The sequence below is a fragment of the Nannobrachium achirus genome (genome assembly GCF_963921795.1).
Source record: "Nannobrachium achirus genome assembly, chromosome: 3".
NCBI lineage: Eukaryota > Metazoa > Chordata > Actinopteri > Myctophiformes > Myctophidae > Nannobrachium > Nannobrachium achirus.
This window is the reverse complement of record NC_137812.1, coordinates 23,828,602-23,855,986: the sequence shown is the minus strand read 5'-3', so window position 1 is coordinate 23,855,986 and position 27,385 is coordinate 23,828,602. Positions and strand designations below refer to the sequence as shown.

Below are 27,385 nucleotides of genomic sequence, written 5' to 3'. Positions count from 1 at the left end.
TAGGTCTAATCAGAGATCGTCATCATTCCTCCTCTCATTTACCACGGGACACATGATGATGTCCATGTCTCCAGCATTAAAGCCCAATAGAGGAGAAGTTCAGTTCAGTGATACAATATATTCCACAGAGGAAAAGAAAAAACCTTGGGCGCCATGATTTCCAGTTTAGCAGCTCTGTTCTCCGTCGTTTCACACACATAAGCACGGCCAAATTCACCCAGACGCACGCACGCACGTACACCCATCTACACACATACTCACGCACACACACACACACACACACACTCACACACACAGACATACACGCTATGTCTACCAATACTTTGAAGCGTAATATTACATGATGATGAAGTCATGTTGCCGGCCGCGTGCATATTCCTCAGTATTCCCACAAGGTGGCGCTGTCCAACGAGTCTGCGCTGGCCTTCAGGGCCCCAGCGTGGTCTCCTCTGAGGTACTTGCCCCCCGGCGCGCGGATCACCATCTTGTTGAGGTCACAGAACTCAAAGAGGAACGGGACGGGCGTGGCGCTGCTACACACCACCGACGTGTCCTCTGCTACGCACCAGTACTTCCCCTGGGAGTCTGGAGAGAGACACACACACACACACACACACACACACACACACACACACACACACACACACACACACACACACACACACGCACGCACGCACACGCATACACGCGCACGCACGTGCGCACACACGCGCACACACACAATTTACAATTTAGGTATTTAGCATTTTGGCAGGGGAGATACTGGTGTCCTACCTGACACAACTGTCTAAATATCTTGGTGTGAAGAGTAGCCAGAACCACCTCCAACCACTGTAGATGTGCTAGTTACATTGTATTATAATCTACCATACAGATTGGTTAGAAAAAATCTAACCCTGTCCCTGTCTAATACGACAAATATGCCTTAATATATTATAATTGTCCTCTATAACTACAATGTAAAATTACAAACACCTTAATTATTTTATTTCTTCTAGAAGCTAATCTTTCACTCAATAGGGGAAATGCCTGTCGCAAGTTGATGATGTCATAAATGTCATTTGTGATCTATCCCTATGGAATTTATGGCATGCATGTGCAAATACAAACAAACGTAATACTTCCTATGGTTAATATGAGCATCAAATCAATATTTCAAATGTGTTTGTGTTTTGTTTTTTTGCACATTTATGACATCATCAACTTGCTACAGGCATTTCACCTATTGAGTGAAAGATTAGCTATTTCTAGAAGAAATAAAATAATAAAGGTGTTTTTAATTTTACATTGTAGTTATAGAGGATAATTATAATGTATTAAGGCATATCTGTCGTATTAGCCAGGGATCCTTTTAAATATAAGCTCTAGATTGCAGCTTGAAGTTTCTTCATTGTATTTCTACCATGGTGAAGACACTGTCCTTCTCTAAAACACTAAATACGAAAATATTTATATAATTATTTTAAGCCTGGAACCAAACCATCAAGGATCCTGGTGAATCATCACTATAAAACATTTGATTCTGTGACTAAGAATAGTGTAAAGCTGCAAAAGAAATTTGTATTTAGGCCTATTAAATATAGTATATCATTTAATTAAATATGTATAGGCTGTTTTCCTATGCGCTGCCCTGTAAAGGGTACCACCATTACTGCGGTGTCAACCCTACATACAACCAGGCAAACCAAAACAAATCATGCATGGCTTCCTGAGACTGCGTGCTAATATTAATTTAGGCCTAGAATTATTGAATGCTTTAGCTATTTTTGAAAAAGTTGTGAAAATGTGTGCAAATCTTTGAAAATATGTATTTTCAAAGCGAACGTTTGTAACTCAAACTTTGCTTCTTGGTGGTCCCTGGAACTAAATATGTTGAGATGGGGGTCCGTGGCCAAATAAATATAATTTGGGGGTTCCTTGACATGAAAAGGTTTGAGAAAAACTGACATAGTAGTCTCTCAAGAACAGACTAACTGAGCTCCATTTAAGTGAAAAGGACCCTTTCTTTGACGATGGCTAGCCAGATTGCTGACATAGAAACATAGGTTTTTCAAAAAACCTTAGAAGGATTCAAAAGACACTTATAGAATCGGGTCAAAATTCTAATTTTCACGACTTTTCAAAAATAGCAGATCTACAAGCTCGCACTTGTATATCTGCTATTTTTCAATAGTTAAAGCATAAAATAATGATACACAATAATGTGTACCCGTTCTAAATGGCTTAAGAGTGAGTAGCTAACCAAAAGTATCCAAAACCTACCATGCTGTTCTTTTAGGTTGATATTTGTGAGCCACTTCTGGTGAGCATCTTTGTAACTCCTAGCCTACTGCAAGTTTACTGTCAATATTCCAGGATGACCTCCCACTTGGGTAATGACGCCCCCTGGCGATCATTCAGAGAAACTACTTCAGCTCCCGTAGGTAGGAAGGGCCTGTCACTCAAACCGGAGTGACCCGCCTCCAGGCTATATAAGCCCCCGGAGGCGGAAGTAACATCCTCTTTTCACTCTCTGCGATATCACATTCAGATAAGTTGAAACTCAGCCTTTGTATTATTATTCTTCGCGCATTAGCCTAAAGCGGTGGCATTGGAGTCGCCCACCGGCGAGTGTTGAATTAACCCGTACTTAAGAATACTTATTCTTGTCCCGTCCTAAAACGACGGTTATTTCCTTCTATAACAAAGGATTATTACTGCTTGTTCAGGCCTCCGCCGAAGCAAGCGTGGCATAGCATTAGCCGTTAGCTTGTTAGCTCGTCTGCTCTTTGTTAACGTTAGCTACACTGCTTACCGCTTGTTCAGGCCCTGCCCGAATCAAGCGTGGCCTAGCCTTAGCCGTTAGCTTGTTAGCTCGTCTGCTTCTTGCTAACTCTATCTACAGTGCTTCGCCATGGATCCTCTGGCCTTCCTGCCGAGGCAATGTCCAGGCTGTCCAGGACTCATCGACGGACAGGATCTTCACCCTCTCTGTGTCGGCTGCATGGGCGTTGCACACGCCTTCTCTGCACTGAGTCCTCAGGGGAGAGCAGGACCCTTCTGTGACTTCTGCGTGGCCTACGACCACGATGTACTGGTACACCGGTTCTACCTAGCCAGGGCAGGCCTCGGGGCCTGCGCTCCACCAGGTGGGTCCACTGCTCTCAACCCCACAGCCCAGTCTTTCCTTCCCCAGGCGGCCCGCACCGTTGGTCAAGGTGCGGCGCTGCCTTCCGGAGATCCGTTTGGCAAACAGCGCGCCATTCCAAGTCAAGATGGCGCCGTGCTACATGAGACACCGCCTGCCGCGCAACCGACCGCAGCTAGCTCCACTGTCACTGGAGCTGGCGGGTCTGGTGAAGTCGCCGCTAAGAAGGCGACCAAGAAGGCTAACATCCCTCCGGTAGCCTTTTCCCCTTCGGGCGCGGTGCCCAAAAAGAAACGCTCGGATGTGACCGTCGGGGACGTTCCCCTCAACGTGAGCATCACCAAAACAGTCCAGACTTTCAGGCGAGAGTCGGACCTGAGCTCCTGTCAGAGCGAGGGTTCTGGTTCTGAATACTCTGGATACACGGCCGAGGAGGAGGAGGACTCCGTCGAGGACGATGGTTCTCGACTCACGGTCACAGTGAAAGGTAATGCCCCTGCGGCTCCAGCACGTCAACTGGACGCCGCAGGGAGCTCCCAGTCCTCCTCAGGCACCACTGCCCCTCCACCCGCCAGTCAAGCGGGTGAAGCGGGAGCAGAGGACGTCGATTCTGCAGCAGAAATGCTGGATCATCTCACGGTCTACATGAGAGCTCTTGCCAGAGTTGGAGAGGAGTTGCCACCTCCTCTCCCCTCTGAAGAGGCCGAGGATGATGACGAAATGCCCGGGCAGGAGCCTTCGGTTCCCGCCCCGTATGTCCTCTCCAGGCTGCCGCTGGTGAAAGGATTCACCAAGGCCCTCCATTCCTCATGGAAGACACACAAAGACCCCAGGAAGCTGCCTTTTTCTGTGTTGGATTTGGTTGGCGGTGCGGAGGCAGGCATGTCCACCTGCCCTAACCTGGACCACCTGTTGGCACAATCCTTTCTGGGTTCCGTCAGACCCCAGTACAAGGATGTAGGCACAGCTAAAAACGGGCCGTTTGTTGGCCCCGTCGGCACCAACCCGCCGGGGTTCACTGTCCTGGAGGACAAGCTGCAGTCGGACAGGGCTCGTAACGCCTACCGGTCCGCTGCTCTGTCTGCTAAGGACCTTAATCTTATCCAGCTCTTGCTAGCTTCCACCAAAGACCTGGTCAAAGGTCTGCCCACGGGGGAGCACACTGCGGAGCTAAACACCCTATTCGACATCATGCTGAAGGTCAATTGGCATGCGGTCAAGTGGATGGGCAGGTCCATGGATTATAACCTCCAAGCTGAGAGAGCCCGCTGGCTCGACTATGTCGACCTCGAGCCTAAGAGGGACGTGGGCGAGAAGCCTGTGGGTCCTCGCGGTGAGATGTATAAATCCCTCATCAACATGGAGAACAGTCCCACCACCCTCATGGGCGGCGGTTTGGAGCTGCTGCAGGGCAGAGTCACGTTCTTTAAGGCTGCTAAGGACATTGTCGAGTCCACCACAGTGCCACAGGAAGAACCGCAGCAAGCTAGGAGGGCGTCCCGCTCCTCCCGCGTCAAGGAAAGGGGCCGCTCTGCTTCTTTTAAGAAGCACTCGTCTTCCTCCAGGGGAGCCTCTGCAGCCAGGGCGCCTGACAGGCCCCGCAGCAAGGTTGTGGTTCCCGAGCGCACTCAGCCGCGCCGCCCGTCCAAGGATGGCAGGCAGCAGTCTTCCTACCGCGGTGGCCGCGGTAGGGGACAGCGCAAATGACACTCGGAAGAGGGGGATTGTGCTGGGGCGGGGGTCCGAGGTGTCTCTCGGTCCCCCTCCCCCCAAACGAGGGCGTTTTTCTGTACCCCGTGTCGGGGAAATGAAAATGTTGAATTTGATGCCTCCTGTGTCGGCAATAAATATGTTGAAAGAGCAAAGTCTGTCTCTGTCCAACTCTCTCGCACTAGCACAGACGACCCCATCGTGCATGCCTCCTGTAGTAATGATGAAGTCCTGTCAGGACTCGATAATCAATCACAGGTTTTATCAGCAACCAGTAATGTTATTGTCAAACAATTATGTGGTTCCTCAAGCGCGCGAGTGGGATATCCCTCGCGTCGACAATATGACTCCTTTATGCATGCCTCCTGTAAGAATGATGGAGTCCTGTCAGGACTCTTTAATCAGTCACAGGTTTTATCAGCAACCAGTAATGTTAACGTCAAACAATTATGTGGTTCCTCATGCGCGCGAGTGGATTTTCCCTCGCGTGAGCGATGCTATGAATTTAACCTTGAGTCAGAAATTCTGTCGGCCTACTATGAGCCCGGGTCAAGGGACAAGCATAAAGGCCTTAGAGCAGGTATTAAACGTAAAAGTTCCTCTCCTGTCAGGGGAGAATGCTTTAGTTGTGGGCGAGTCTGTTTATCAGTCGAATCGCTTTGCTCTTCCTGTTGCTCTATCGAGCGAAAACCGAACGCTTCCGGTTTCACCGGATACGGATTCGCTAGCTCTCCGCTTCCGGTCCGGCCGCAAAAAAGCTCCGCTAGTCAAGCGGTACAATCAGAAGGTGTTCCCGCCTTGCGGCCTATTGAACCCCTGCGCTCCGCATCCGGGTGTTCCGGATACGGATACGCAGGTTCCCCACTTCCGGTCCCGCCGCAAAATAGCTCCGCTAGTCAAGCGGTACAACCAGAAGGTGTTTCCGCCATGCGGCCTATTGAACCCTTGCGCTCCGCATCCGGTCGTTCCGGATACGGATACGCAGGTTCCCCACTTCCGGTCCGGCCGCCAAAAAGCTCCGCCGTCACGGAAGCACAGTGGTGGGGTTTCTCTCGCTCAAAACACGCTAGCACGCTGCCCGCGCCAGTGGAAGTTATGCAACCCGAGCCATTGGGTATTTCGAACGATAACCAGGGGTTACAGGTTACAGTTCGCAGACATACCCCCGCTTTCGAGCAGGGTTATTCATACCAGGGCGCGTGGTTTAAAAGCAAATCTTTTGAGAGAAGAGATCAGCTCCTTGCTAAGCAAGGGTGCTATAGTGGAGCTGGACAGGACCCAATCCCGCATGGGATTTTGGAGCCGTTATTTCCTGGTGACCAAAAAGGGGGGGGGGGCTACGTCCCATCCTGGACCTAAAGGCACTAAACGTGTACCTGAAGAAATACGTTTTCAGGATGCTAACTGTACCCACCATGTTACGGTCGGTCAGGCAAGGGGATTTCCACTGTTCAGTGGATCTGAAGGATGCTTATCAGCACGTCCAGATTTATCCCCCACACAGGAAATTCCTACGGTTCGCCTTCGAGGGTCGCCTATACGAGTACACAGTACTCCCTTTCGGTCTGTCACTGAGCCCGAGGGTTTTCGTGAAAGTGACCGAAGCAGCCATCGCCCCGCTGAGACAGCAGGGCGTCAGGTTGGCGACGTACATCGACGATTGGATGATTTCAGCGAGCTCCGCCCACGAAGTGGCGCGTCACACACAAGTGGTTTTGGCTCACCTGAAGGCCTTAGGTTTCATAGTCAACCACGGCAAGAGCATGCTGACTCCAGCAAGTCGTCTTACATTCATTGGGGTCCTTCTGGACTCATCCGACATGTCGGCCCGTCTCTCAGAGGAGAGGGTGGACAGGTTTCGGGAATGTCTCGACTCCTTTCAAGTGGGCCAGGAGGTCACTTACAGGAGTTGCATGGTACTGACGGGAATGATGGCTTCCGCAGTACATCTGTTGCGTTTGGGCAGGTTTCATATGAGACCTTTTCAAAGATGGATGTTATCCCTCGGGATCCCGCCCTCCTTGAAGTACAAGAAGGTTACGGTTTCCCCTTCCTGCGCGATCGCCCTGTCTCCGTGGCTGGTGGAGGGGTTCCTCACCAGCGGAGTCTCGATTGGCGAGGTGGTTTCCCGCAAGTCGATCACGACAGACGCCAGTCTCAGTGGATGGGGAGCCACTTTCGAGGGGCGCACAGCGCAGGGGCTTTGGCCTCTGGAGATGAGGGGTCGTCACATCAACTATTTGGAGTTGATGGCTATACTCCTGGCGCTCAAGCATTTCGAGCCTTGGATTTTGCATTGTCACGTCCTGGTCAGGACAGACAATACGACGGCCATGTTTTATGTCAACAAACAGGGGGGCCTGTCGTCGTTGCCACTGGACCGTCTGGCTCGAGAATTGACGGTTTGGTGCTTGTCGCGCCTCAAGTCGATCAGGGCCTTACACGTCCCAGGTCTCCTCAACAGCGGAGCAGATCTCCTGTCCAGGGGAGGTTCTCGCTACGAGGATTGGTCTCTCCACCCCAGGGTGGCGAACCAGTTTTTTCGCAAGTTCGGTCAGCCAGTGGCGGACCTGTTTGCGTCAGCGGAGAATACGAAGTGTCCGTTGTTCTTCGCGGTGAAGGGCAGTCCTCCCTTGGGGTTGGACGCCTTAGCGCACACGTGGCCGAGAGGTCTACTGTACGCGTTTCCCCCCTTCGACTTAATCCGACCCACTCTGGAGAGAGTCAGGAGGTTCGGTCTGGAGATGCTCCTGGTGGCTCCCTACAAGGGCACGTGGAGGTCGGCGATCGCCCCTCTCCTTTGCGAACCGGGTTGGCAGCTGCCTCAGTGCAGGGATCTGTTGAGTCAGGCCAGGGGGGAGATCTTCCACCAAGACCTGCAGGTCCTAGACCTGTGGGTTTGGCACGTGAAAGGTTAAACCTGCTGGCGGCTGGTTTTTCTTCTGAAGTGGTTGCTACCATTCAGAGTGCTAAGGCGCCTTCTACGAGGGCGTCTTATGATGGAAGGTGGAATGCCTTTGAGGACTGGTGTGAGTCGCGTGTTCCACCGGTGGTGGCCCATGTGGCGTCAGCCCAGGAAATTCTGGAATTTATGCAGGACCGCTTGAGAAGTGGTCTTGCATTTTCTACCCTTAGGGGGTATTTGGCGGCTATTAATGCCTGTCACCTGGGGGTGGCGGGCAAGGCACCTTCTAAAGTCCCGGAGGTCATCAAGTTCATGCAAGGAGTTGAACGTTTGAGGCCGGTGACTAGGTCTTTGTTCCCAGTTTGGGATCTGCAGGTGGTTCTAGGGGGCCTATGTCGGGCTCCCTTTGAGCCGCTTGTAGGGATGCCTTTGAAACTTTTGAGTTTCAAGACGGCTCTTTTGCTGGCTTTGGCCACGGCTAAAAGAGTTGGTGACCTGCAAGCTCTCTCGGTGTCTGCGGAGTGCATGCAGTTTATGAACAATGATCTCAAGGTGTTGCTCAAGCCTCATCTTAAGTTTGTTCCTAAGAACATGGTGGTTCCTAAGGAGCCTGTTGTTCTTCTGGCTTTTCATCCTCCTCCGTTTGTCTCGGTGGAGGATGAACGGCTGAATTGCCTTTGTCCTGTCAGGGCATTGAAGGCCTACTGTGACAGGACTGCTGGTTCTAGAGCTTCTTCTCAGCTCTTCGTGGAAATGGGCAATGTTCTTGTCAGAAAGCCGGTGTCTAGACCCACTCTTTCGAGGTGGATTGTGGATGCTATTAGGCTGGCTTACTCTAGTGCGGGTGTGGAAGTGCCGGCGGCACTTAAAGCCCATAGCACTAGAGGCGTGGCTACTTCGTGGGCACTGGCAAAGGGAGTCTCCGTTCAGGAGATTTGTGTTTCGGCGAATTGGTCTTCGCCTTCTACCTTTGCAGCCTACTATCACCTGGATATCGAATCCTCTTCGCTAGCGCATTCGGTTCTGGGTGCAGTTGCCTCCTCTACGTCATAGAGGAGTCGGATCTTCCCCTCCCACAGGTGGGCATGTAGCCACCTGGGGTAATTTGGGGGGGACCCTGTGTTTTCCTTATATAGTGTGTCTTACTTATAAGGCGGACTTGTCCTTTTCATTTAGTTGAATGAGGCGGACTTCGGTCTGTCAGGGTCTCTCCTTATTTTCTCATGCCTTCACACCCAGGTCCGGTGGGCCTGGGACCTTCTGGGTGATGGGTCACGCCCGTTTGGGCTGTGCTCACCCGTATGAGGGGTGTGTGGGGGTATGAGAGTAGGTTGTGGCTTAGAGGGGAGTTTAAGAATCCCAAGTGGGAGGTCATCCTGGAATATTGACAGTAAACGGTAGGTTCCGTACGGAACCATTGTTTACTTAGATATGGAAGGATGACCTCCCACGTAATGCCCCTCTGTTTCACTGAATGTGGCAGAGAGTGGTATTAAGAGGATGTTACTTCCGCCTCCGGGGGCTTATATAGCCTGGAGGCGGGTCACTCCGGTTTGAGTGACAGGCCCTTCCTACCTACGTTAGTACGGGAGCTGAAGTAGTTTCTCTGAATGATCGCCAGGGGGCGTCATTACCCAAGTGGGAGGTCATCCTTCCATATCTAAGTAAACAATGGTTCCGTACGGAACCTACCGTTCTGTATAGCAACAGACTAGAGTAACACAGCAGCATATCAAATGTTTCATGGTCATGATTCACCTGGATCCTGGAGGGCTTGGTTCCAGGCTCAAACTAATCAATATAAATATTTTCAGAAATCTCGATGGGGCTATTTATGGGCTTTCAATCGGTGGCACCTCAAAATGGCAGCAACTGCTATGACCTATCTCTGCTATGCCCTATCTACCACAGATATAAAAGGCTAGATACCTCCTCCTCCGCTGCTGCAGTTCATTGGCGTGATTGGTAAAATAGGACTGGCAGAAGTGCGGAACTGTGGAAGGCACTTTGCCCACTACAGTGGGCAAAGTGCAGATTGGCCTACCAAGCGTCCCATTCTGTGACCCAAGGAAGCGTCCTTTAAAATTCCGGAAGCTTGCCAGTCCTCTTTTACCAATGCCACAGAGCGGAGGAGGCGTCTACCTTTCTATGTCTATGCTATCTACGCCACTCTCTGTCTCTCTCACACCCAAACTGACACACACCTTTGATGCAGTAAGCTCCATTGTGGAACTCGAGCTGGAAGACATCGTAGGTGGCGCGGTTGGAATCCAGGGTGGCGATGCCGGCCTTACGAGAGCCAATGAAGCCGTGCTCGCCGCGAAGCACGATGATTGGGCGGTTGATCAGCTTCATCAGGAACTGCTCCGCCTCACCTAGAGAGAAGAACAACAACTTCAACTTCATCTTACTGAGCTGACTGCTTTGCAGCTGTAAAGAGAGTGGCTGAAATTATCCCAAGAACTGCAGTTACACTCTAAATAATAATAAGAATTAAGGAATCAAAGATCAAAACAAATATCTAAGTATCTAATATTGTTGCTGTCGGCTGGAAGAGTCATAGTATGTCCAAAACTTACTATGAAATTCTAATTCAAAAGTAACAAAAGTAGCTACAAGCTCAAAACGAGCTCGACAATCTGCTACTTTTGATGCTTTATTGTGACGCTTGTAGTATGATCAAGTAGGTCATTCATTTACGAAAAAACACAAAAAGTTGGAATATGTTTTTTTTCCCCCCCGACAGCAAAAATATACATGAAGTACTCAAAACAATAGAGACAAGAGTGCCTCAGTCTCTTGTTCAAATAAAATACATGAATTGGAAGCAGATCAAGTATGTACTGTATAGAACGTATGGGAATGGGAATGTGTCAGACATAAAGTGCCAGTGTAATGGGAGCATGTAAGACTGACATCACATGGCGACACAGGGCTCAGCGCCTTATTCAGCAGCCTATAGTGGCCTGGCTGTGGAAACTGTCCCCTGGTCCAGTGGTTCCCAAATGTTTTAACTCTTGACCCGAAAGAGATGTGATGTCTCCCTGGGATCCATTAGTGAACAAGCTCAGAATGCGTCACGTTTTGAGTTTGAAAACATGACCAAAGACAAAAAAACTCCCATACCACTGGGAGAGATTTGCGAACACAGCAGCAAGAATTGTGAACTGTTGCGATAAAAGAAGGCTAGAGACTGAGATTGAGAAAAAAGAAATGCTGCAATTTGTTCCAAAAGTTTCATACCCTGTATATACCGTATACCAGGGGTCTTCAACGTTTTCAGGCCGGGGACCCCCAAACTGATGGGGAGATGGAGCAGGGACCCCCTACCACCTCGTAGGGTGGAGGGGTCGGGGCTACGACATATTTTTTATTTTAAACATGTACAAGTTACAGTGAGCAGGGTGGGCCGTACCACTACCATTTCTAAACATACTACTTATTAACTGAGAACCAATGTCAATAATATCAACAATCTGTCAATTGCATAGTAATCATGTATTCAAGCTATTCAAAATGGATAGAATCATGATAAAAACATTTACATAAATGTGAAAAATGGCAAAAAAGAAAAAAAAAACATTTTTTGATTTATTTATTTTTTCCTTTTTTTTAACCAATAATTTCGCGGACCCCCTGCAGTACCTCCGCGGACCCCCTAGGGGTCGCGGACCCCCTGTTGAAGACCCCTGCCGTATACAGTATGTAATGATACAATGTGACATAGCTCTGTTTACACAATGCTGTACCTGTATATATTATGTTCCCCATTTTCAAAAGTTTTTATTATATTTTGACACTTGCGTTGGCAATGTGAACATATATTTTCTCATGCCAATAAAGCTCCTTTGAATTGAATTGACTTGTCATAAGCATTTTTTTGTAAAAAAATAAAACCCGCGACCCATAGAAAATAGGTCCGCGACCCACAAGTGACCCATTGCTTGGGAACCACTGCCTCAGTCTGTTGGTTCACCATTTAATCCTGTGGTGTCGCCTGCCTGACGGTAGCAGCATGAACAGATTGTGGCTGCAGGGTGGGAAGTGTCTATGATGACCCGCTTAGCCTTGGTTAAAACCCATTTAGAACGGGTACACATTATTGTGTATCATTATCTTATGTTAACTATTGAAAAATAGCAGATATACAAGCTCACAGCGCGGCACCGAGTGCCGCGCTGCGAGCTTGTAGATCTGCTATTTTTGAAAAATCGTGAAAATTCGAATTTTGACCTGATTCTATAAGTGTCTTTTGTATCCTTCTAAGATTTTTTTTAAAACCTATGTTTCTATGTCAGCAATCTGGCTAGCCATCGTCAAAGAAAAGGTCCTTTTCACTTAAATGGAGCTCAGTTAGTCTGTTCTTGAGAGACTACTATGCCAGTGGTTCTCAAATCTTTTCATGTGAAGGACCCCCAAAATGACATGTATTTGGCCACAGACCCCCATCTCAAAATATTTAGTTCGCGGGACGCGTTATTTGGAATTGCACATGAGTTGGGGACCCCCGGGAAGCAAAATTTTAGCTACAAGGGTTCGCTTTGAAAATACATATATTCAAAGATTTGCACACATTTTCACGACAAAAAAAAAATAGCAGATCTACAAGCTCGCAGCGCGGCACTCGGTGCCGCACTGTGAGCTAGTATATCTGCTATTTTTCACTGGTTAAAGCAATCAATAATTCTAGGCCTAAATGGGTTAAGTGCTTGGTTGGTGGTGCTGTTAGAATGCAGGGTTTACTTTCCGCAAGACAATTGTTTGGCCGACCACCGTGACCGGTGGTAAGATTTCATTTTCCCGGCCAAATGATACATTAATTGGCCACAACACTTTGCTATGTTAGCGCAGTGCATCTTTCAACCTTTAGCACAGATGCAATGAGTCTGTTCCTGTGTTTATAGTTTCCTAAAGCAGGGTTTCCCCAAGTGGGTGCCGTGATGCCAGTCCAGGGGTGCCTCAGAATAATCGAATAATATTTGGAATTCATCAATATCACTTGAGTAAAGGCCTGTCCATACTTTGACCGAAAACCGCCGTTTTCGGTCAAAAGGTCCTTTTCTACCATAAAATGATATCCCTCGGGACTTCTGAAAAGCATTGGACCGAACGAGAGTTCGGAAATTTGGACGTCGGAAAACACAACTCACCGAACATTTCGGTCGAAGTATGGAGAGGCCTTAAGTTTAACCACTTAGAACCTCTATGCTTAGAAAAACAGATTTTATTTTGCACTGTACTTGAGTTTTTTTTCCCCATCTACCCCAAGTCCCAACTCTATTCACCAAAAATAGCAGATCAAGCTCACAACGCGTCGTAAGCTTGTAGATCGGCTATTTTTTGGTGAACCTTCCCCCCAGATTAGGGATGCTGCGTTTCAAGTGGTTAAATGTCAAGTATAAAGTTATTTTCAGTCAGTTCTGATGGAAATGGATATTTCATTTTCATCGTGACATACTGTATCTTAGGGAGAAATATTAGTATATTTACATAGCGTAATATGATAAAAAAATAACAGTGTCATGGATTAAAAAGTTATTTACAGGGGTGACCGGAGTCAAAAAAGTTTGAAAACCCCTGTCCTAAAGCATATCTACTTTCTACCCATGCAGAGGTGTCGCTTGCCAAAAACAACAGAATAAAGTCAGGAGGATGGATGAATGATCGGCTTGGTACGTAACTCCGTCATACAAGCCTACAGAATAAACAAACTATAGTCTGAGTATGTCTGGGGACTTGTTATCACAAGGAAAGAAGAGATTACCTATCCGGGTTGTATTTTAGATAGCGATCTTTCCGGTGATATAATGGCAAAACAAAAGTAATCAAGAAGGTCAACCAAAGATTACGTTTGTGTTTGGGCAGGGTCTCTTCGTTGGTCAGTAGGAATGCAGTGAGGACACTGGATGAGCCAAAGTCATTTTGACTGCACAAGCATGCACCTCATGGTCCTCTAGCACCTCAAAGGCACTAAAATCAAAACTACTTCTCAGCACAAACAAGTCAGATTACAACTAGGGATAGGGATGGGATGATATCACGATTATTGTGACCCAAATAATTGTACCGGTACCGGATATGCAGCTCGGCATATAAAAGGTGAATTGATCCCAGTGCATGACAGAGGATAACTTCACCATAAATTTAAATCTCCATGATACGATTATTGTGAGTGTTTTATCACGCTACCGCTAAACGATAATAAGGATTATTGTCCCATCCCTACACCTAACGCCTGCTCATTTTGCTAGGGTAGGATGGCTCAGAGTAGAGGACAGAGTACAGCAACTTGCAATGGGCTTGGTTTTCAAGATACTCAAAAGGACCATGTGCCACATGTACCTGTCAAACTGCTACAAAAGAGTGAGAGATGCCCACGGCCACAACACCAGAGGGAGCACCACTGATCTCATTCACCCCAGATTCGGCACAAACATGGGGAGACATTCATTCTACTGTTATGCCACCACAATGTGAAATGCCCAACCACCAGCCAACAAAAAGTGTGACTCCTTACTCAGGGGTTGACACTAAGGTCTCAGAGGCACTTGCCCATCGGGCAAGTACAGGTCATCTTCTACTTGCCCAAAGGTCATGCCCACTTGCCCAAAAGGTAAATCGTCATTATAAAATGATAGTAAAGATGTTAATTACCGCTCAATTTTAAAATTTCTTTACTTTCTGTGCTGTGCGAAAATGTCATACCATTTTTTTTAACACAAAAAACAGTACACAGTGCTCTTGTTTTACATTCCACAGACCAGAAGCGCTCTGGCCACGTTCAGGTGTTTAGACAGATATCGGGCGTTGTGTTTATAGCATCCCCTCTCAAATGAGCAACCGGTTGCTTTCAGGTCAGGCAACCTGAAAGCAAACTTCACCAGCCCAAAAGTTTTATTTACCTGCCGGGGGCAGGTGGGCAAGCCTTAGTGTCAATGCCTGCCTTACCCTCAAAACCGATCAATCAATCCATCAAAATGAACCAATCAATCAAATCTCATTCAAGCTTAATACACAGTAGCCTACTGTAAATCATCAGCTTTTGTTTTGTTTTGTTACTATTGGGGTAGATGGCAAGGAAGGTAGTCAACTTACCCGCAGTCAGTGTGTTACCAAGTTATTCCACCACTTTGTTTTTATTATCATCAGTTGGGAACGGCTTGGAATATCAGAGCGAAACAAGAAGGCCTGTTCTCTCAGGGCTGATCAGGGGGAGAGAAACGCATTAAGTGCTGTGTGAGAATGTGATTTAGGCTGATCTAGGATCAAATAACTGCAGCGTAACTGCAGCAGCAGCAGGCTCCTGGGAAATAAACCACACTTGAGGATTCGCCAATCAAATGTAAGCTCATAAAAAAGGGCCAACAAAACCCCGCAACCCGCAACTTCCTACATTTACGAGCAACTTTACAGGAAAAAAGCCCAAAGACGCTTATAAAAAGCAGACTTGGCAACTCTGGATCTGACTCGTCGTCATTGACGATCAGGCCCATCACTGCCATGTCGTCAGCGTGGGAGCTGCACATAGCCATGCAGCCGTGTTTGTACACAGAGTAGGAGAGAGGACGCCGCACACAGCCCTGACAGACAGTGCCCTCAATCAGTGGTGGAAAATGTGCTCAAATAAAATGTTTTACTTTTTCTATAAATATATATTATATAAATGAGTCACTTGTGATAGGGGCAATGATATGGTTCAATTTGCCCATATGCTTGTGGATTCAGAGCTTTCTGCTGTCTCTGTAGCTATTTCTGTGTTCTTCCAGCATCAGGGTAGAAAAGAAATATTTGGCGCACTCATTAAATATTATCTCATGGTATTTTATTTCTGCGACGTGACGTGGCTTATCTAATTAATATTAACGTTTGTTTTATATAGAGTTGTATCAAGGGGGGGGGGGGGGGGTTTATTGTACTGACCAGAGAGAGTCGCCTTATTTGGAAACGCACATGAGTTATAGACACTCACACTGTGTAGACAGCTGTCTTTCCTGGTTCTCTCTCTCAAGTCGGACTTTAGGGTATAGTTTAGCCTACATTTTAGAAATCTTTTCATATTCTCAAGTCTGATAAAACAAATAAAGAGGCGGGGTTTCTGACCCCTTTAAGTAAAAGTATCAATACTGCAATGTATAAGAAGTAAAAGTCTGGAATGCTACAAGTACCCAAAGTAAAAGTACAGTATTATACACAATGTTTTCAAATATATACAAATATTTTGAAAATAGCAGATCTACAAGCTTGTACAGTAGATCGGCTATTTTCTTTAAAGATTAGTTTTTTGGGGTTTTTATGCCTTTATTGATTGGTCAGTAGACTGACAGGAAACGGGGGGAGTGACGGGGAGTGACATCTACCAAGTAACTAAAGTCTTAAAATAAATGTAGTGGAGTAATTTGGATCTGAGATGTAGAGGAGTAGAAGTAAAAGTATTGGAAATGGGACATACTCAAGTAAAGTACAAATACCTCAACATTTTACTTAAGTACAGTGCTTAAGTAAATCTACTAAGTTACTTTACACCAGGGTTCCCCAATTAGTTTTCCCCAAGGGCCGAATTATGTCTAGGGTACCAAGCCGAGGGCCACAACATTGCAGGGGTGACGGTGGCGTTCACGCTACTCAAGCGACAGTTCAGATATCGTCGTTGTCGGGTGAAAATCTTGTACGTCCAAAACCATTTGTTTTGCATTTATCATTTTAAAAATAATTTAAACTAGTGAAAACAGCCGATCTACAAGCCGATCTACAAGCACACAACGCCTCGCACCGCGAGGCGTTGTGTGCTTGTAGATCTGCTGTTTTCACTACTTTTGTGCGACGGCCTTGTATGATTTGCGAAAGAACGTACAAATTTGGAGATACGAGATTTCCACCCGACAACGATGATATACTAGTGTTGTTGCTGCTCTTATACCACCATTATTACTGGGGTTGGTGTGGGCCAGACAGTAGCCCCCCGCGGGCCGCAAATGGCCCGCGGGCCGCCTATTGGGGAACCCTGCTTTACACCATTGCCCTCAACCCCCTCATACCTGTCTAACTACTTCTCCAGGATGAGTGACACCCACAGCCACAACACTAGAGGGAGCGACCGTGGGAAAGTTCTCATTCTACTGCTCTGCCACCAAAATGTGGAATTCCCTGACACTTTCCACCAAAGCATACATGGGAATGTGTCTTCCAACTTCACTTAATGTGGCCCGCAGGTTAATGATACGATACGATATACCGTATTATTGATTTCAGCTTTTACAATTCATGCAAACATGACCCGCTTTAATAATTACCCCATTTAGGCCTAACCTATAGTTAGGCCTAACCTATAGTTAGGCCTAAATCAGAAATTAGCCTACAAAAACAAATATGTTGCTACATACTGTACATGTACTGTAAGCCCCTCCCATACACTAAAATGTGTACCCGGCCTGAATGGGGTAAATTACTTAAAGCCGGCCCGACAGGAAGTCCAGTTTCCAGCTGCACATGGTCAGGTGTAGACTAGGGTTGGGATCCTTTAGGAGTTTAACGATTCCGGTTCCGTAAAGATACTTCTTAACAATCTGATTCAGTTCCAAATGGACCCTTAAGGCCTGTCAACACTTTGGCTGAAACCGAACTTTTCGGTCAAAAGGTCCGGTTCGACTACAAAATGACGTCACTCGCGACTTCTGAAAAGCATTACACCAAATGATAGTTCGAAAATGTGCATGTCGGAAATCGCAACTCACCGAACATTTCGGAGATACTATGGACAGACCTTACAGGTCTGTACTCTATACAGGTCTGTACTCTATACAGGTCTATAACTCTGAGAGTGTACCCTCTCAGAGTTATGGTGGTTCTTGAAATTAAAAGGTTTGAGAACCACCGGTATTGTACTCTACTTCCTGCAGCAGCTCAAATAGTTCAGGGTCAGCCAAGCAGCCATGACTCACTTCTACAGGTCTGCTATTGAAAGTGCTCTCACTATCTCCATGCATGTCTGGTTAGGTCACACAACCTCTAAGGACAAGACTTGGCTGGAAAGAGTAGCACACAGAGCATCTAAAATCTTTGGATGTAACCTCACTTTCATCACTCTTTTCCACAAGAATAATCTAAAAAAAATCACATCCGTGTGAACTGAGCGGTGGCAATACATTTATTGAATCTACCAGCTCTGGCGGTGTGGTAAAACTCCAAATGTGATGGAACTGATTCCGGTTTCTCAGTGTTAGATTTGGTTCCTCTGGTTCCCTCTGGTTCCAGATCCTAGCCCAGGCCCTGACGCCTCAGCTTTGTGTCGCACATGGGGCAGGAACTATCGTTTTGAATCTCAAGTTTACTCCCTTCCATGTGGGAAAAGGGCAGTGCGGGAGGGCCATAGCAAGCAGGCAAGCCAGCATGGCATGCAGCGCATGGAACAAACGTAGCGCCCCACCAACCTCTCAAAGCATTTACTGACAATTGAGATGAGGGCGACAAGGTCTCCAAGTCGTTCAATCCATGTTACCTTGGAGTGCTTGGGGACAAGCACAACGGTGGACATCTTCAAGCCCACGGGGACAACAGCCTGGGAGAGGGAGAGGTTGATTAAATATCAGCAAAGCACTCCCGCCAGCTGGCCCGCCGCGCATGCTCTGGGGATGTGGCCCAGGTTGACATCAGGGCGTTTGCGGCCTTAGTACGGATGTTCACCTGCTTGAAGGCTCTGCGCACGGCAGCCGAGATATTAAGTGGGCTAGCGTTCTCACGTGGGGTTAATAGCTCTGGCTGGTTCTATGTCAATTTCCCTAACACACGACGATTTAGCTTGGGGGGGTCACACTAATGTAAACAAAGGCATACAGATAAATAGTAATACAACCATATTAAACTGGTGGGTGGATGTTGGATTGCTGAGAACTCACCCGCGGTCTCCACCGTGGCAGTCAGCTGTCCGTTCCTCTTGGCAGTCACAAACTTTCCGTTGGCCGCGCGCACACACACCCGGCCCTCACGCCACTCCAGCTCAAAGTAACTATTGGCAGATCTGAGATGATGTACACATAAGCACAACCAGCAGCCTTTGAGATGCATGAACATGTGCCAACTTAATGTGCATAATATTTGACATGATGCATGGTGTGTGTGTGTGTGTGTGTGTGCGTGCGTGCGTGCGTGCGTGCGTGTGTGTGTGTGTGTGTGTGTGCGTGCGTGCGTGTGTGCGTGCGTGCGTTCAAATGGCCGGCCTCTTCAAAAGGAGGGCCACGCAGTTGACAAGGTACTCCTAAGTATCAGCTATTACAGGAAGCTGCTCAATTTGGAGGAGGCGTTGTTTACTTTATCCATGATTGATGTCTGCTGTGTAGTACCGGTAAAAATGTTCCACCTTATAGGCACTTTGTAACTGGCTGTTTTTTCCTATTGTCTGACTGCGTTGGCAGTGTTTAAGTCCTTTTTACGAGGTAATCTTGTACTTCTATTTATGTGGACCTAAATACATATTTCTAGTGTGTGTTTGTTGTGTGTGTGTGTGTGTGTGTGTGTGTGTGTGTGTGTGTGTGTGTGTGTGTGTGTGTGTGTGTGTTTGTGTGTGCGTGTGTTTACTTGGAGGAGGCGGTACACTGCAGTCCTCCAGTGGGCGTCAGGGTCCAGTATTTCCCGGCAGCGGTCCGGAAGGCACACTTCCTGTCCGCACGACTCATCTCCAACTGGAAGACTTCCTGGTCCCCCTCCTCGTCCTGATTGGCTGACAGGTCCATCCCTGCAAATGGTTAGGTAAGGTAGACCTATCAGAGGCAGTCTCACGTAGCCAGCACAATCTGATATCTCCGCCTACCAATTGTCCGGGTATTCATTTAATTTCATTGTAGGGTAGAGGACAGAGTACAGCAACCTGCAATTGGGCCTGGCCTTCAAGATACTCAAGGGACCAGTGTGCATGTACTAGGTAGGGCATTCACCAAATATTCGAATATTCAAATATCAAAGTCACTATTCGACGTTGTTCACCGAAGTCGAATATTCGCTTTTTTTGTCTTTAAAAAAAAATATTTTGTTGATGCTCTATTGGGGTTCTGAGCATGTAGCATGTAGATCGGCTACAATGTAGATCGGCTACAATGTTTGTCCTCTTGCTTACTTAGTATTTGACAGTTTGGCCAGTCCTGTCGAATATTCGACTATTCGAATACTTTGAGGTCGAATAATTTGAATACTAAAAATCACTATTAGTGAATGCCCTAGCGTGTACAGTACGTACCTGTCAAACTGCTTCAAAAGAGTGAGAAACGCCCACAGGACCAACACCAGAGGGAGCTCCATCCACTGATCTCATCCCCCCAGATTCAGCACAAACATGGGGATTCCGCTATCATGCAACCAGGACTTTTTCCCCCCTTCTAGCCTTAATGTCTTACTGTAACACCTGCTGTTTACATTTCTGACTAATAAAGTATTCAATCAATCAATCTTTTTCAATCGTCCCACAACAGCGATAATAAATGGTAAATGGTGTATTTATATAGCCTTTGTGTCCAAGGCGCTTTACAGTGATTGTGCATTACACACTCATACAGCGATGGCGGAGGAAACCATGCAAGGCACGACCAACCTGCTCATCGGGAGCAGTTAGGGCTTCAGCGTCTTGCTTAAGGACACTTCAACACTATCTGGGGAGCACAGGATCAAACTGCGGCCGCTCGACCTCCTGAGTCACTGCCTGAGCCACTGCCACAACATAATTGTCTGAAGCTTACGGTTGTTCTTAGGCTTAGGGTTACGGGTAGACCCCATGAATCCCTACTATCCACACTTGAGGGTGATATTGACAACATTTTTATGCAATCAAATATTAAATAGAAAATAATATGGACCTGTACCGTATGGTCATTTGGTTCTATTTGTACACTCACATGCGTTCAATTGACTGGGCTAATACACAGAGTCAAACAAGGACATTTTTGTCCTTCTGCCCTATCGGTGAATGAAAAAAAAGATGAGTCCCTTTGCAGTTCATTCACAAATCTGTCATTTGTTTAGTTGTATACCATATCTTCATTAGCAGGATCTCTTGGGTTACAATCCTTACCACTTAGGCGTATAGCCTAACAACACGAACAAAGCACCCAAATTGAACTGTCCTTTGGCTTTCTGAAAATACATTTCGATACCGGCATGTCCTCTTTTGAGTCTTTGGCCCAAATACATGTCTATATATACAGTCCTGTGTTCGCAGCACTAGTTCTACTCACACGCCTACATCTAGAACAGGGAGCATCAGGGATAAAAACAGATTGAATGTCTATTTACACTTTACAGGACCATACCACCGTCTATATACAGTACACTACATGCATTGTCTGTCACAGCCTCTGCCTAGCAGTGGGCGTGGTTGACTGGTGCCACTAAAAAAATCGTCCATTCATTTTTCCCATAGAGATTTACAAACATATTTATATCAATCATTTTAAGCCTAGAATCATCAAGCCATCCAGGATCCTGGTGAGTCATGACCATAATGATTCTTGTATATGCTAAGTATAAACAAAGGGTATTTAATTATATGATATAATACATTTAATACATTCCCTTTGTTTAGCATTTTTCAAAAGAAAATAATAATAATCACAGAATCAAAGGTTTTATGGTCATGATTCATCAGGATTCTAGGATTAAAATAATTGATACATATTTTTGTAAATACAAGCGAGGCGTTGTGAGCTTGTAGATCTTTTATTTTCACAATATTGGAATCAAACAAAATGTAATACCGAATCAAACAAAATGTAATACCTTCAACTCCTTGTCCCAGTGTTTGTCAGGGTGGGGGCAAATATGATTATTTTGGGGGTGGGGGGGGGGGGTCACTGCCTTCAAAGGTTGAGAAACACTGTGCTATATGCTGCTACTATAACTGAGCTTAAAGAATGACCAATGCGTCGGCCACTGCCATCTGGGCCTTAATTTATCTACTCAAGCAAGACTCTGCAAGTTAATATTATGTTCATAGTCACACTAAAAAGAAACGGAATCCGGTTCCACAGATACATATTGTGAAAACAGCCAAACTACAAGCTCACAAGGCCTTGCGTTGCGAGGTAATATTTTTATAGTACTTTTGGTGTAGTAATGGTCATTATTATTAGTTACATATTTATTTTAGAGGTGTTAAAAGGGTCATAAAAGTCCTTAAATTGTCACTTTAGAAATGTGCAGATACCCTGTATAAACGTATAGTGCGTGTTGGTTTGTTTAACTGCTGAGTGAGAAAACTTTGTAAGCGAATCATCTGGGGATCCCCCAGGGGGTAGAAATATTGCATCAACTTGTCAGTGAATGGTGTTATTATTATTGTTGTTATTATTCTCTTATTATTATTTATGGTGGCAATACATGCTAAAACAGACCCTGCAGTGACCCCAGTGCGAGGAAGTTGATCCGACAACCCATATTCCCTGTAATGACCTCTCATAAACTCTCTCTCTCTCTCGGTGCTCCTGGAAAGAGCTAAGCTCCAACAACTGGCTTTGTGTGTATGTAACTATATATGTAACTACCGTATGCATGTCGAAACAAGCATGCTTTTTGTCTTATCCTTTTAGTGTTATTGTATACCTCTGTACTTTTTGCTTAAAGAGGTGGTGCCATAGTTTTGTACTTTTCCTGTTTTGTATGTGTCTATGGAGTTAACATTACTCTAATAGACCACAGGGTGGGGTTATAATGTGCAAATGTGCCTTCCCTGTGTATTTTTGGTTTATTCCTGAAAGCTGAAAGCCTCTGGCAGTCAAAAGGCCAGATCGAAAAACAATGATTTAATGACATCATAAAATCATCCCCTCCCCTTTTACCATACAACAACATTGTGGGTGTGGCAAACTTCAGCTGGGTCACTCACCACCCACCTGACAACCAGGCATACTTAATGAGCAGGTGGGTGTGGCCACATAAAAACATAATTTTAAAACGTTCTGTACACGTTTTGGAAAGTCTTGATCCTAGTATAATCATAATACCTGATCATCATTATCATATTAACAAACTGTTATAGTATTCAATATATCAATCAAACTCTCTCTCTCTGTCTCTCTCTCACACACACAGCACAACACACACACACGCACGCACGCACGCACGCACGCACGCACGCACGCACACACACACACACACACACACACACACACACACACACACACACACACACACACACACACACACACACACACACACAACACACACACGGACCGACAAAAGGCGACACAAACACAGGCAAACACAAACACAGACAAAGACAAATACACATGAATTATAGGTATAATGGACATTGACTGTCTGAACTGCAGTAGTGAACTGTCAGACACGTCGTAGAGATTAGAGCGCAAGGTCATGTTGTGTATAAACTAAAAAACCCATAAGTCTCCATTATGGGAGGATGTAGCCGGTCTCTCCCTAATAGCACTGTACCGTTATATACACATCTCTCTATTTTAGAGCAGCCATGAGATGATGAGTACTTGTGAATAATACTGGTGAAGCTGAGGTCCTTCCACTTCCACCCCGACCACAAAATGTGGATGGAATTACTGCAGGAAAGAGAGGATGATGAAAGAAGAAAAGAGAGAGAGAGAGAGAGAGAGAGAGAGAGAGAGAGAGAGAGAGAGAGAGAGAGAGAGAGAGAGAGAGGCGGGTTTGATCTGCGAGGGGGCTAGAAAAGAGAGGAGGAGAGCCAAGCAGCATGATAATGAAAAACACATGGTGCGCACGCATGCGCACACGCACACACACACACACACACACACACACACACACACACACACACACACACACACACACACACACACACACACACACACACACACACTAGGCTAGGCTAGGGGAAGGGAAAGACAAGTCATCAACTGTGGAAGAGAAATGAGAAACCGCGGGGGTCTAATCTGTTGATACGCACGCACGCACACGCACGCACGCGCACGCACACGCACACACACACACACACACACACACACACACACACACACACACACACACACAGTTGCCCTGCACACTCATTCAACAGCTGTCTGTCTGAGTGCCCAGTAAGCCAATGACAGCAGTGACTTCATAGGAAAGGAGTGTACAGGCCCTTATGTATCCTATGCAGCTCGGAAAGTGTTTAGCATTGCAAATCTGTTCTTTAGAACACCGGCACACTGCTGTACGGAGCATCCAAGTTCTGCAGCTACTGTAAGCCGCAGTAAGCTTTCATTCATTCATCCATTCATTCTTTCATCCAAAGATTTTACACAAATCAGTATACATGATCTCTGTAGTCATGAGATTAAGCCGCATCTGTCACATTTCTCACATTCCATTCCGATTGGCTACGATCGACTTCCAAAGTTTGCAGGGGTGGCCTGTTTTGCACAAAATGTAACACATCATGAATGCAGCGCCTGGCCCCGATTGCTGGGAAGCTTTGCACGCATATTCCCACTAGGCCAAGGGAAGAACCTCTATCCCAATTCTGTTTTTTTTATCTCCTCATGGTGGCGCTACAAGAGCCCACTTCACATTTTGGCCTACAAATCCAGGGATTTCCCCCTGGATTCCTTGGATCATGAGTTCATTACGCAACATACATTATAGGCTCCCCCATTTGTGCCAGATTACATTTCCTGCCATAGTTTTCTTCAAAACCCTCTTTTTGCTACTATACTATATTAATTATCAAACTTATACTTACACTTCTCAGATCCCATTCCTAGTGGCTATATGACCAACGTTTGTGGACCCTGTCTAGGCAATAGGGTTGGGAACCTTTAGGATTTTAATGATTCCAGTTCCTTAGCGATTCTCTCTTTGCGGTCCGAGTCCTCAACGGTTCCCTTTAACCATTCCTAATTTCCTATAGGGGGGTTCCAAATGGACCCTACCAGCTCTGTTATGGTGGTCCTTGAAATGCAAAACTTTGAGAACCACCAATATTGTAATTGCATTATCAGACGTGAAGTCCAGATAAAAACCCAGTTCCAGAAACCGTTCCAAATGTGAACCGATTCCCGATTCTTCAATGTTGGATCCGTTTCCCTCGGTTCCCCCGGTTTCGAATCCCAACCCTGGTCTGACATAGAGACCTAGTTTATTCATTCACGTACCTTGCCTGGTGGAGACGTTCCTCTCGTTGCTGGCGGTCAGGACCACCTGGGCGTGGCTGCGCTCCAGGCCGAACAGCTCGTCCTTGCCCACGCGGGTGATCTTCCCGGACTTGACGGTGCCGCTGGGGCCCGAGGGCGCCAGGTAGCGGCCGTTGCAGTCGCGGAACTGCACCTTCCCGGAGCGGAACTCCAGCAGGTAGCCCGTGTCCCGGTCGGGCGCGGGCGCCAGGGCGCCGTCGTTGCGCAGGAAGCGGTTGTCGCAGGTCTCCAGGTGGTAGCGCTCGTCACGGTACACCAGCGTGATGAGGGAGTCCACGCCCCACGGCACGTCCCGGTCCGCCGACACCTCCTGCCGGTCGCCCTGCGCGCTCAGGTGGGCGAAGCGCTTGCGCGCCAGGCTGTAGAGGTTGACCTGAGGGTATGTTATATTAGATAGGCTTGTCACAATTATTACACTAGGCTACAAAGGAGGAAAAACAAAAATGGTGGCAGTGAATGGCACCTCCTTTTGAATTAACCTCCCCTTGTGGTCTCCTGATTTTTTTCAGGGCAATTTTTGAAGTGATTCACAATGTGAATCACTTCTTTCTTTCAAAAATCCTTGGAGAATGGATGGTGTCAGGGCATTCGTGGCAGAGTAGTAGAACAAGAATTTTCCTAAATTTGGGTGGGACAAGATCAAATCAGAATCGCCTGATTGCAATTATTTGAGATACTTTTGGTAGCAGCGTCAGAATCAGAAAGCCATTATGAATTCATCTGCTGAGAAAGGTTCATGTATTTTCAACCACATTTTCAACAAAAAAAAAAAAAAAAAAAAAAAGCGGAAAATAGCTCTTCAGGTGACAGATCTAGAAGTGTTGTTGTGACATGGCGTGAACTTGCAGATCTGCTGTTTCCACCATAACATGATTAATAGCTTGTTTTGGCAATAGTAGGCCAAATATAGCCTACTATGGAAGCTTGCACCCTACCTTATTATTTGTATCAGTCATTTCTTTACAGCTAAAAGGTCTATTTCAGTCTACCTCTGTGAGCACTTTTGGTTTATGCTCTACCTAGAACAAGGAGCCTAAAAGTCAAACATAAATGTAGGCAATTCTTTGTTTTAAACACAATTAAAGTGGAGGGGCAGTCTCTATGTGGGCTAGGCAAAACGTTTGAAAAACAAGGCGACATCAAGGAGAAATGACTGTCAATGAGTTGTCATTGATGAAACCAACTCATGGGGACTTGGCAAGCTAGGGACTTGTTGAGAGAGAATGGGCTGGGCTGGGCTGGGCAGGCATGAGATTAAACTGTTAATCGCAATAATTTGTAGACAACGAATCGCCACCTAAACTTTAATAATGACCAGGGGCCACATGGCTTGTGGTGGACATTTTTCTCAAAATTCATTTTTTGCCATAAAATGAGCTAGCCCTGAATGACCATGGGGCAATCGAACCTTAATAATATGGGTCCATTCGTACACTCTCACTGTCCTCCCTATATGTTCCCCAGGTTATTTGCATGTGTGATTGTGTGTCATATATCTGCTTCTATGTTCCCCACAGGTTCACCAGGTAACAGGTTAACATTCATGATTCACCAGCGACGGCAAGTTAGCATTTCACCAGGATAGGTACGGTCCCCTCAGGGTGAGGTCCTTCCAGGGGGTTAAGGGGGTCTTTTGAGAACATCTTGACTATGGACTCCTAAATTACGAGTCCTAAATCAGTGTCATACATATTCTGAACAATCACATCACAGTCCCATCATCCACGGTGATCCACCCACCCTTGCTCCCTCACCTGCGGGTGCACGGCCAGGTGCATGCTCCACTTCTCGGCGGGGCCCACGCTCTGCGCGAAGCAGGTGATGCGGTCCTCGGTGCCGCCCAGGTAGCGGCCGTGCGGCTCGGAGCGCAGCGACCAGCGGCCGCCATCGTCGTCGCCCGCGACGATCGAGAAGCGGCAGTCGCCGCCGCGCGTCTCCTGGTCCGCCGTCACCACGCCGTCCTTGTCCGTGGCGAGGTAGCGGCCGAGGTGCGAGCGGAGGAACACGGTGGTCGGGCTGCCGTCCTCCGCCTCGCCCGTCTGCTCCAGCGTCCACGTCTGCTTCTTCTTCAGGCTGGGCGCCGACGCGTTGATCTTGAAGCCGAACGCCTCGGCCGTCAGGTACTTGCCGCCGCTGTTGACCAGGCCCAGCGGGATCTGCAGCAGGTCGCCGCTGCCCGGGCCGTTGGAGGAGGAACCGCTTGAAGACATCTTTTATTGTTTTGTGTGTGCGGACGCTGCGGAGTGTGTGGAAGGAAGAGATGGGAAAATGATGTGCCCCTGCCCTGCAACAAGAGGCTGAGGAGGAGGAGGAGATGAGAGAGAGAGAGAGAGAGAGAGAGAGAGAGAGAGAGAGAGAGCGAGAGAGAGAGAGAGAGAGAGAGAGAGAGAGAGAGAGAGAGAGAGAGAGAGAGAGAGAGAGAGAGAGAGAGCGAGAGAGAGAGAGAGAGAGAGAGAGAGAGAGAGCGGATAAAGAGCAGGAGAGTGAAACTATCTTTCGAGAGAG

The 27,385-nt window shown here is 46.9% G+C and overlaps 1 protein-coding gene across 1 annotated transcript; it reads right to left on the bottom strand.

Moving 5' to 3' along the window:
- Nucleotides 1-379: 379 nt before the first annotated feature.
- Nucleotides 380-27,090, bottom strand: LOC308282105 (fascin-like; the record flags this gene model as incomplete). Its single annotated transcript, XM_080722449.1, has 6 exons — nucleotides 380-585; nucleotides 9,947-10,117; nucleotides 18,635-18,756; nucleotides 19,314-19,470; nucleotides 24,842-25,253; nucleotides 26,635-27,090. 6 exons carry the CDS (start codon nucleotides 27,088-27,090, stop codon nucleotides 380-382), a joined length of 1,524 nt encoding a protein of 507 aa, XP_080578575.1.
- Nucleotides 27,091-27,385: the final 295 nt, after the last annotated feature.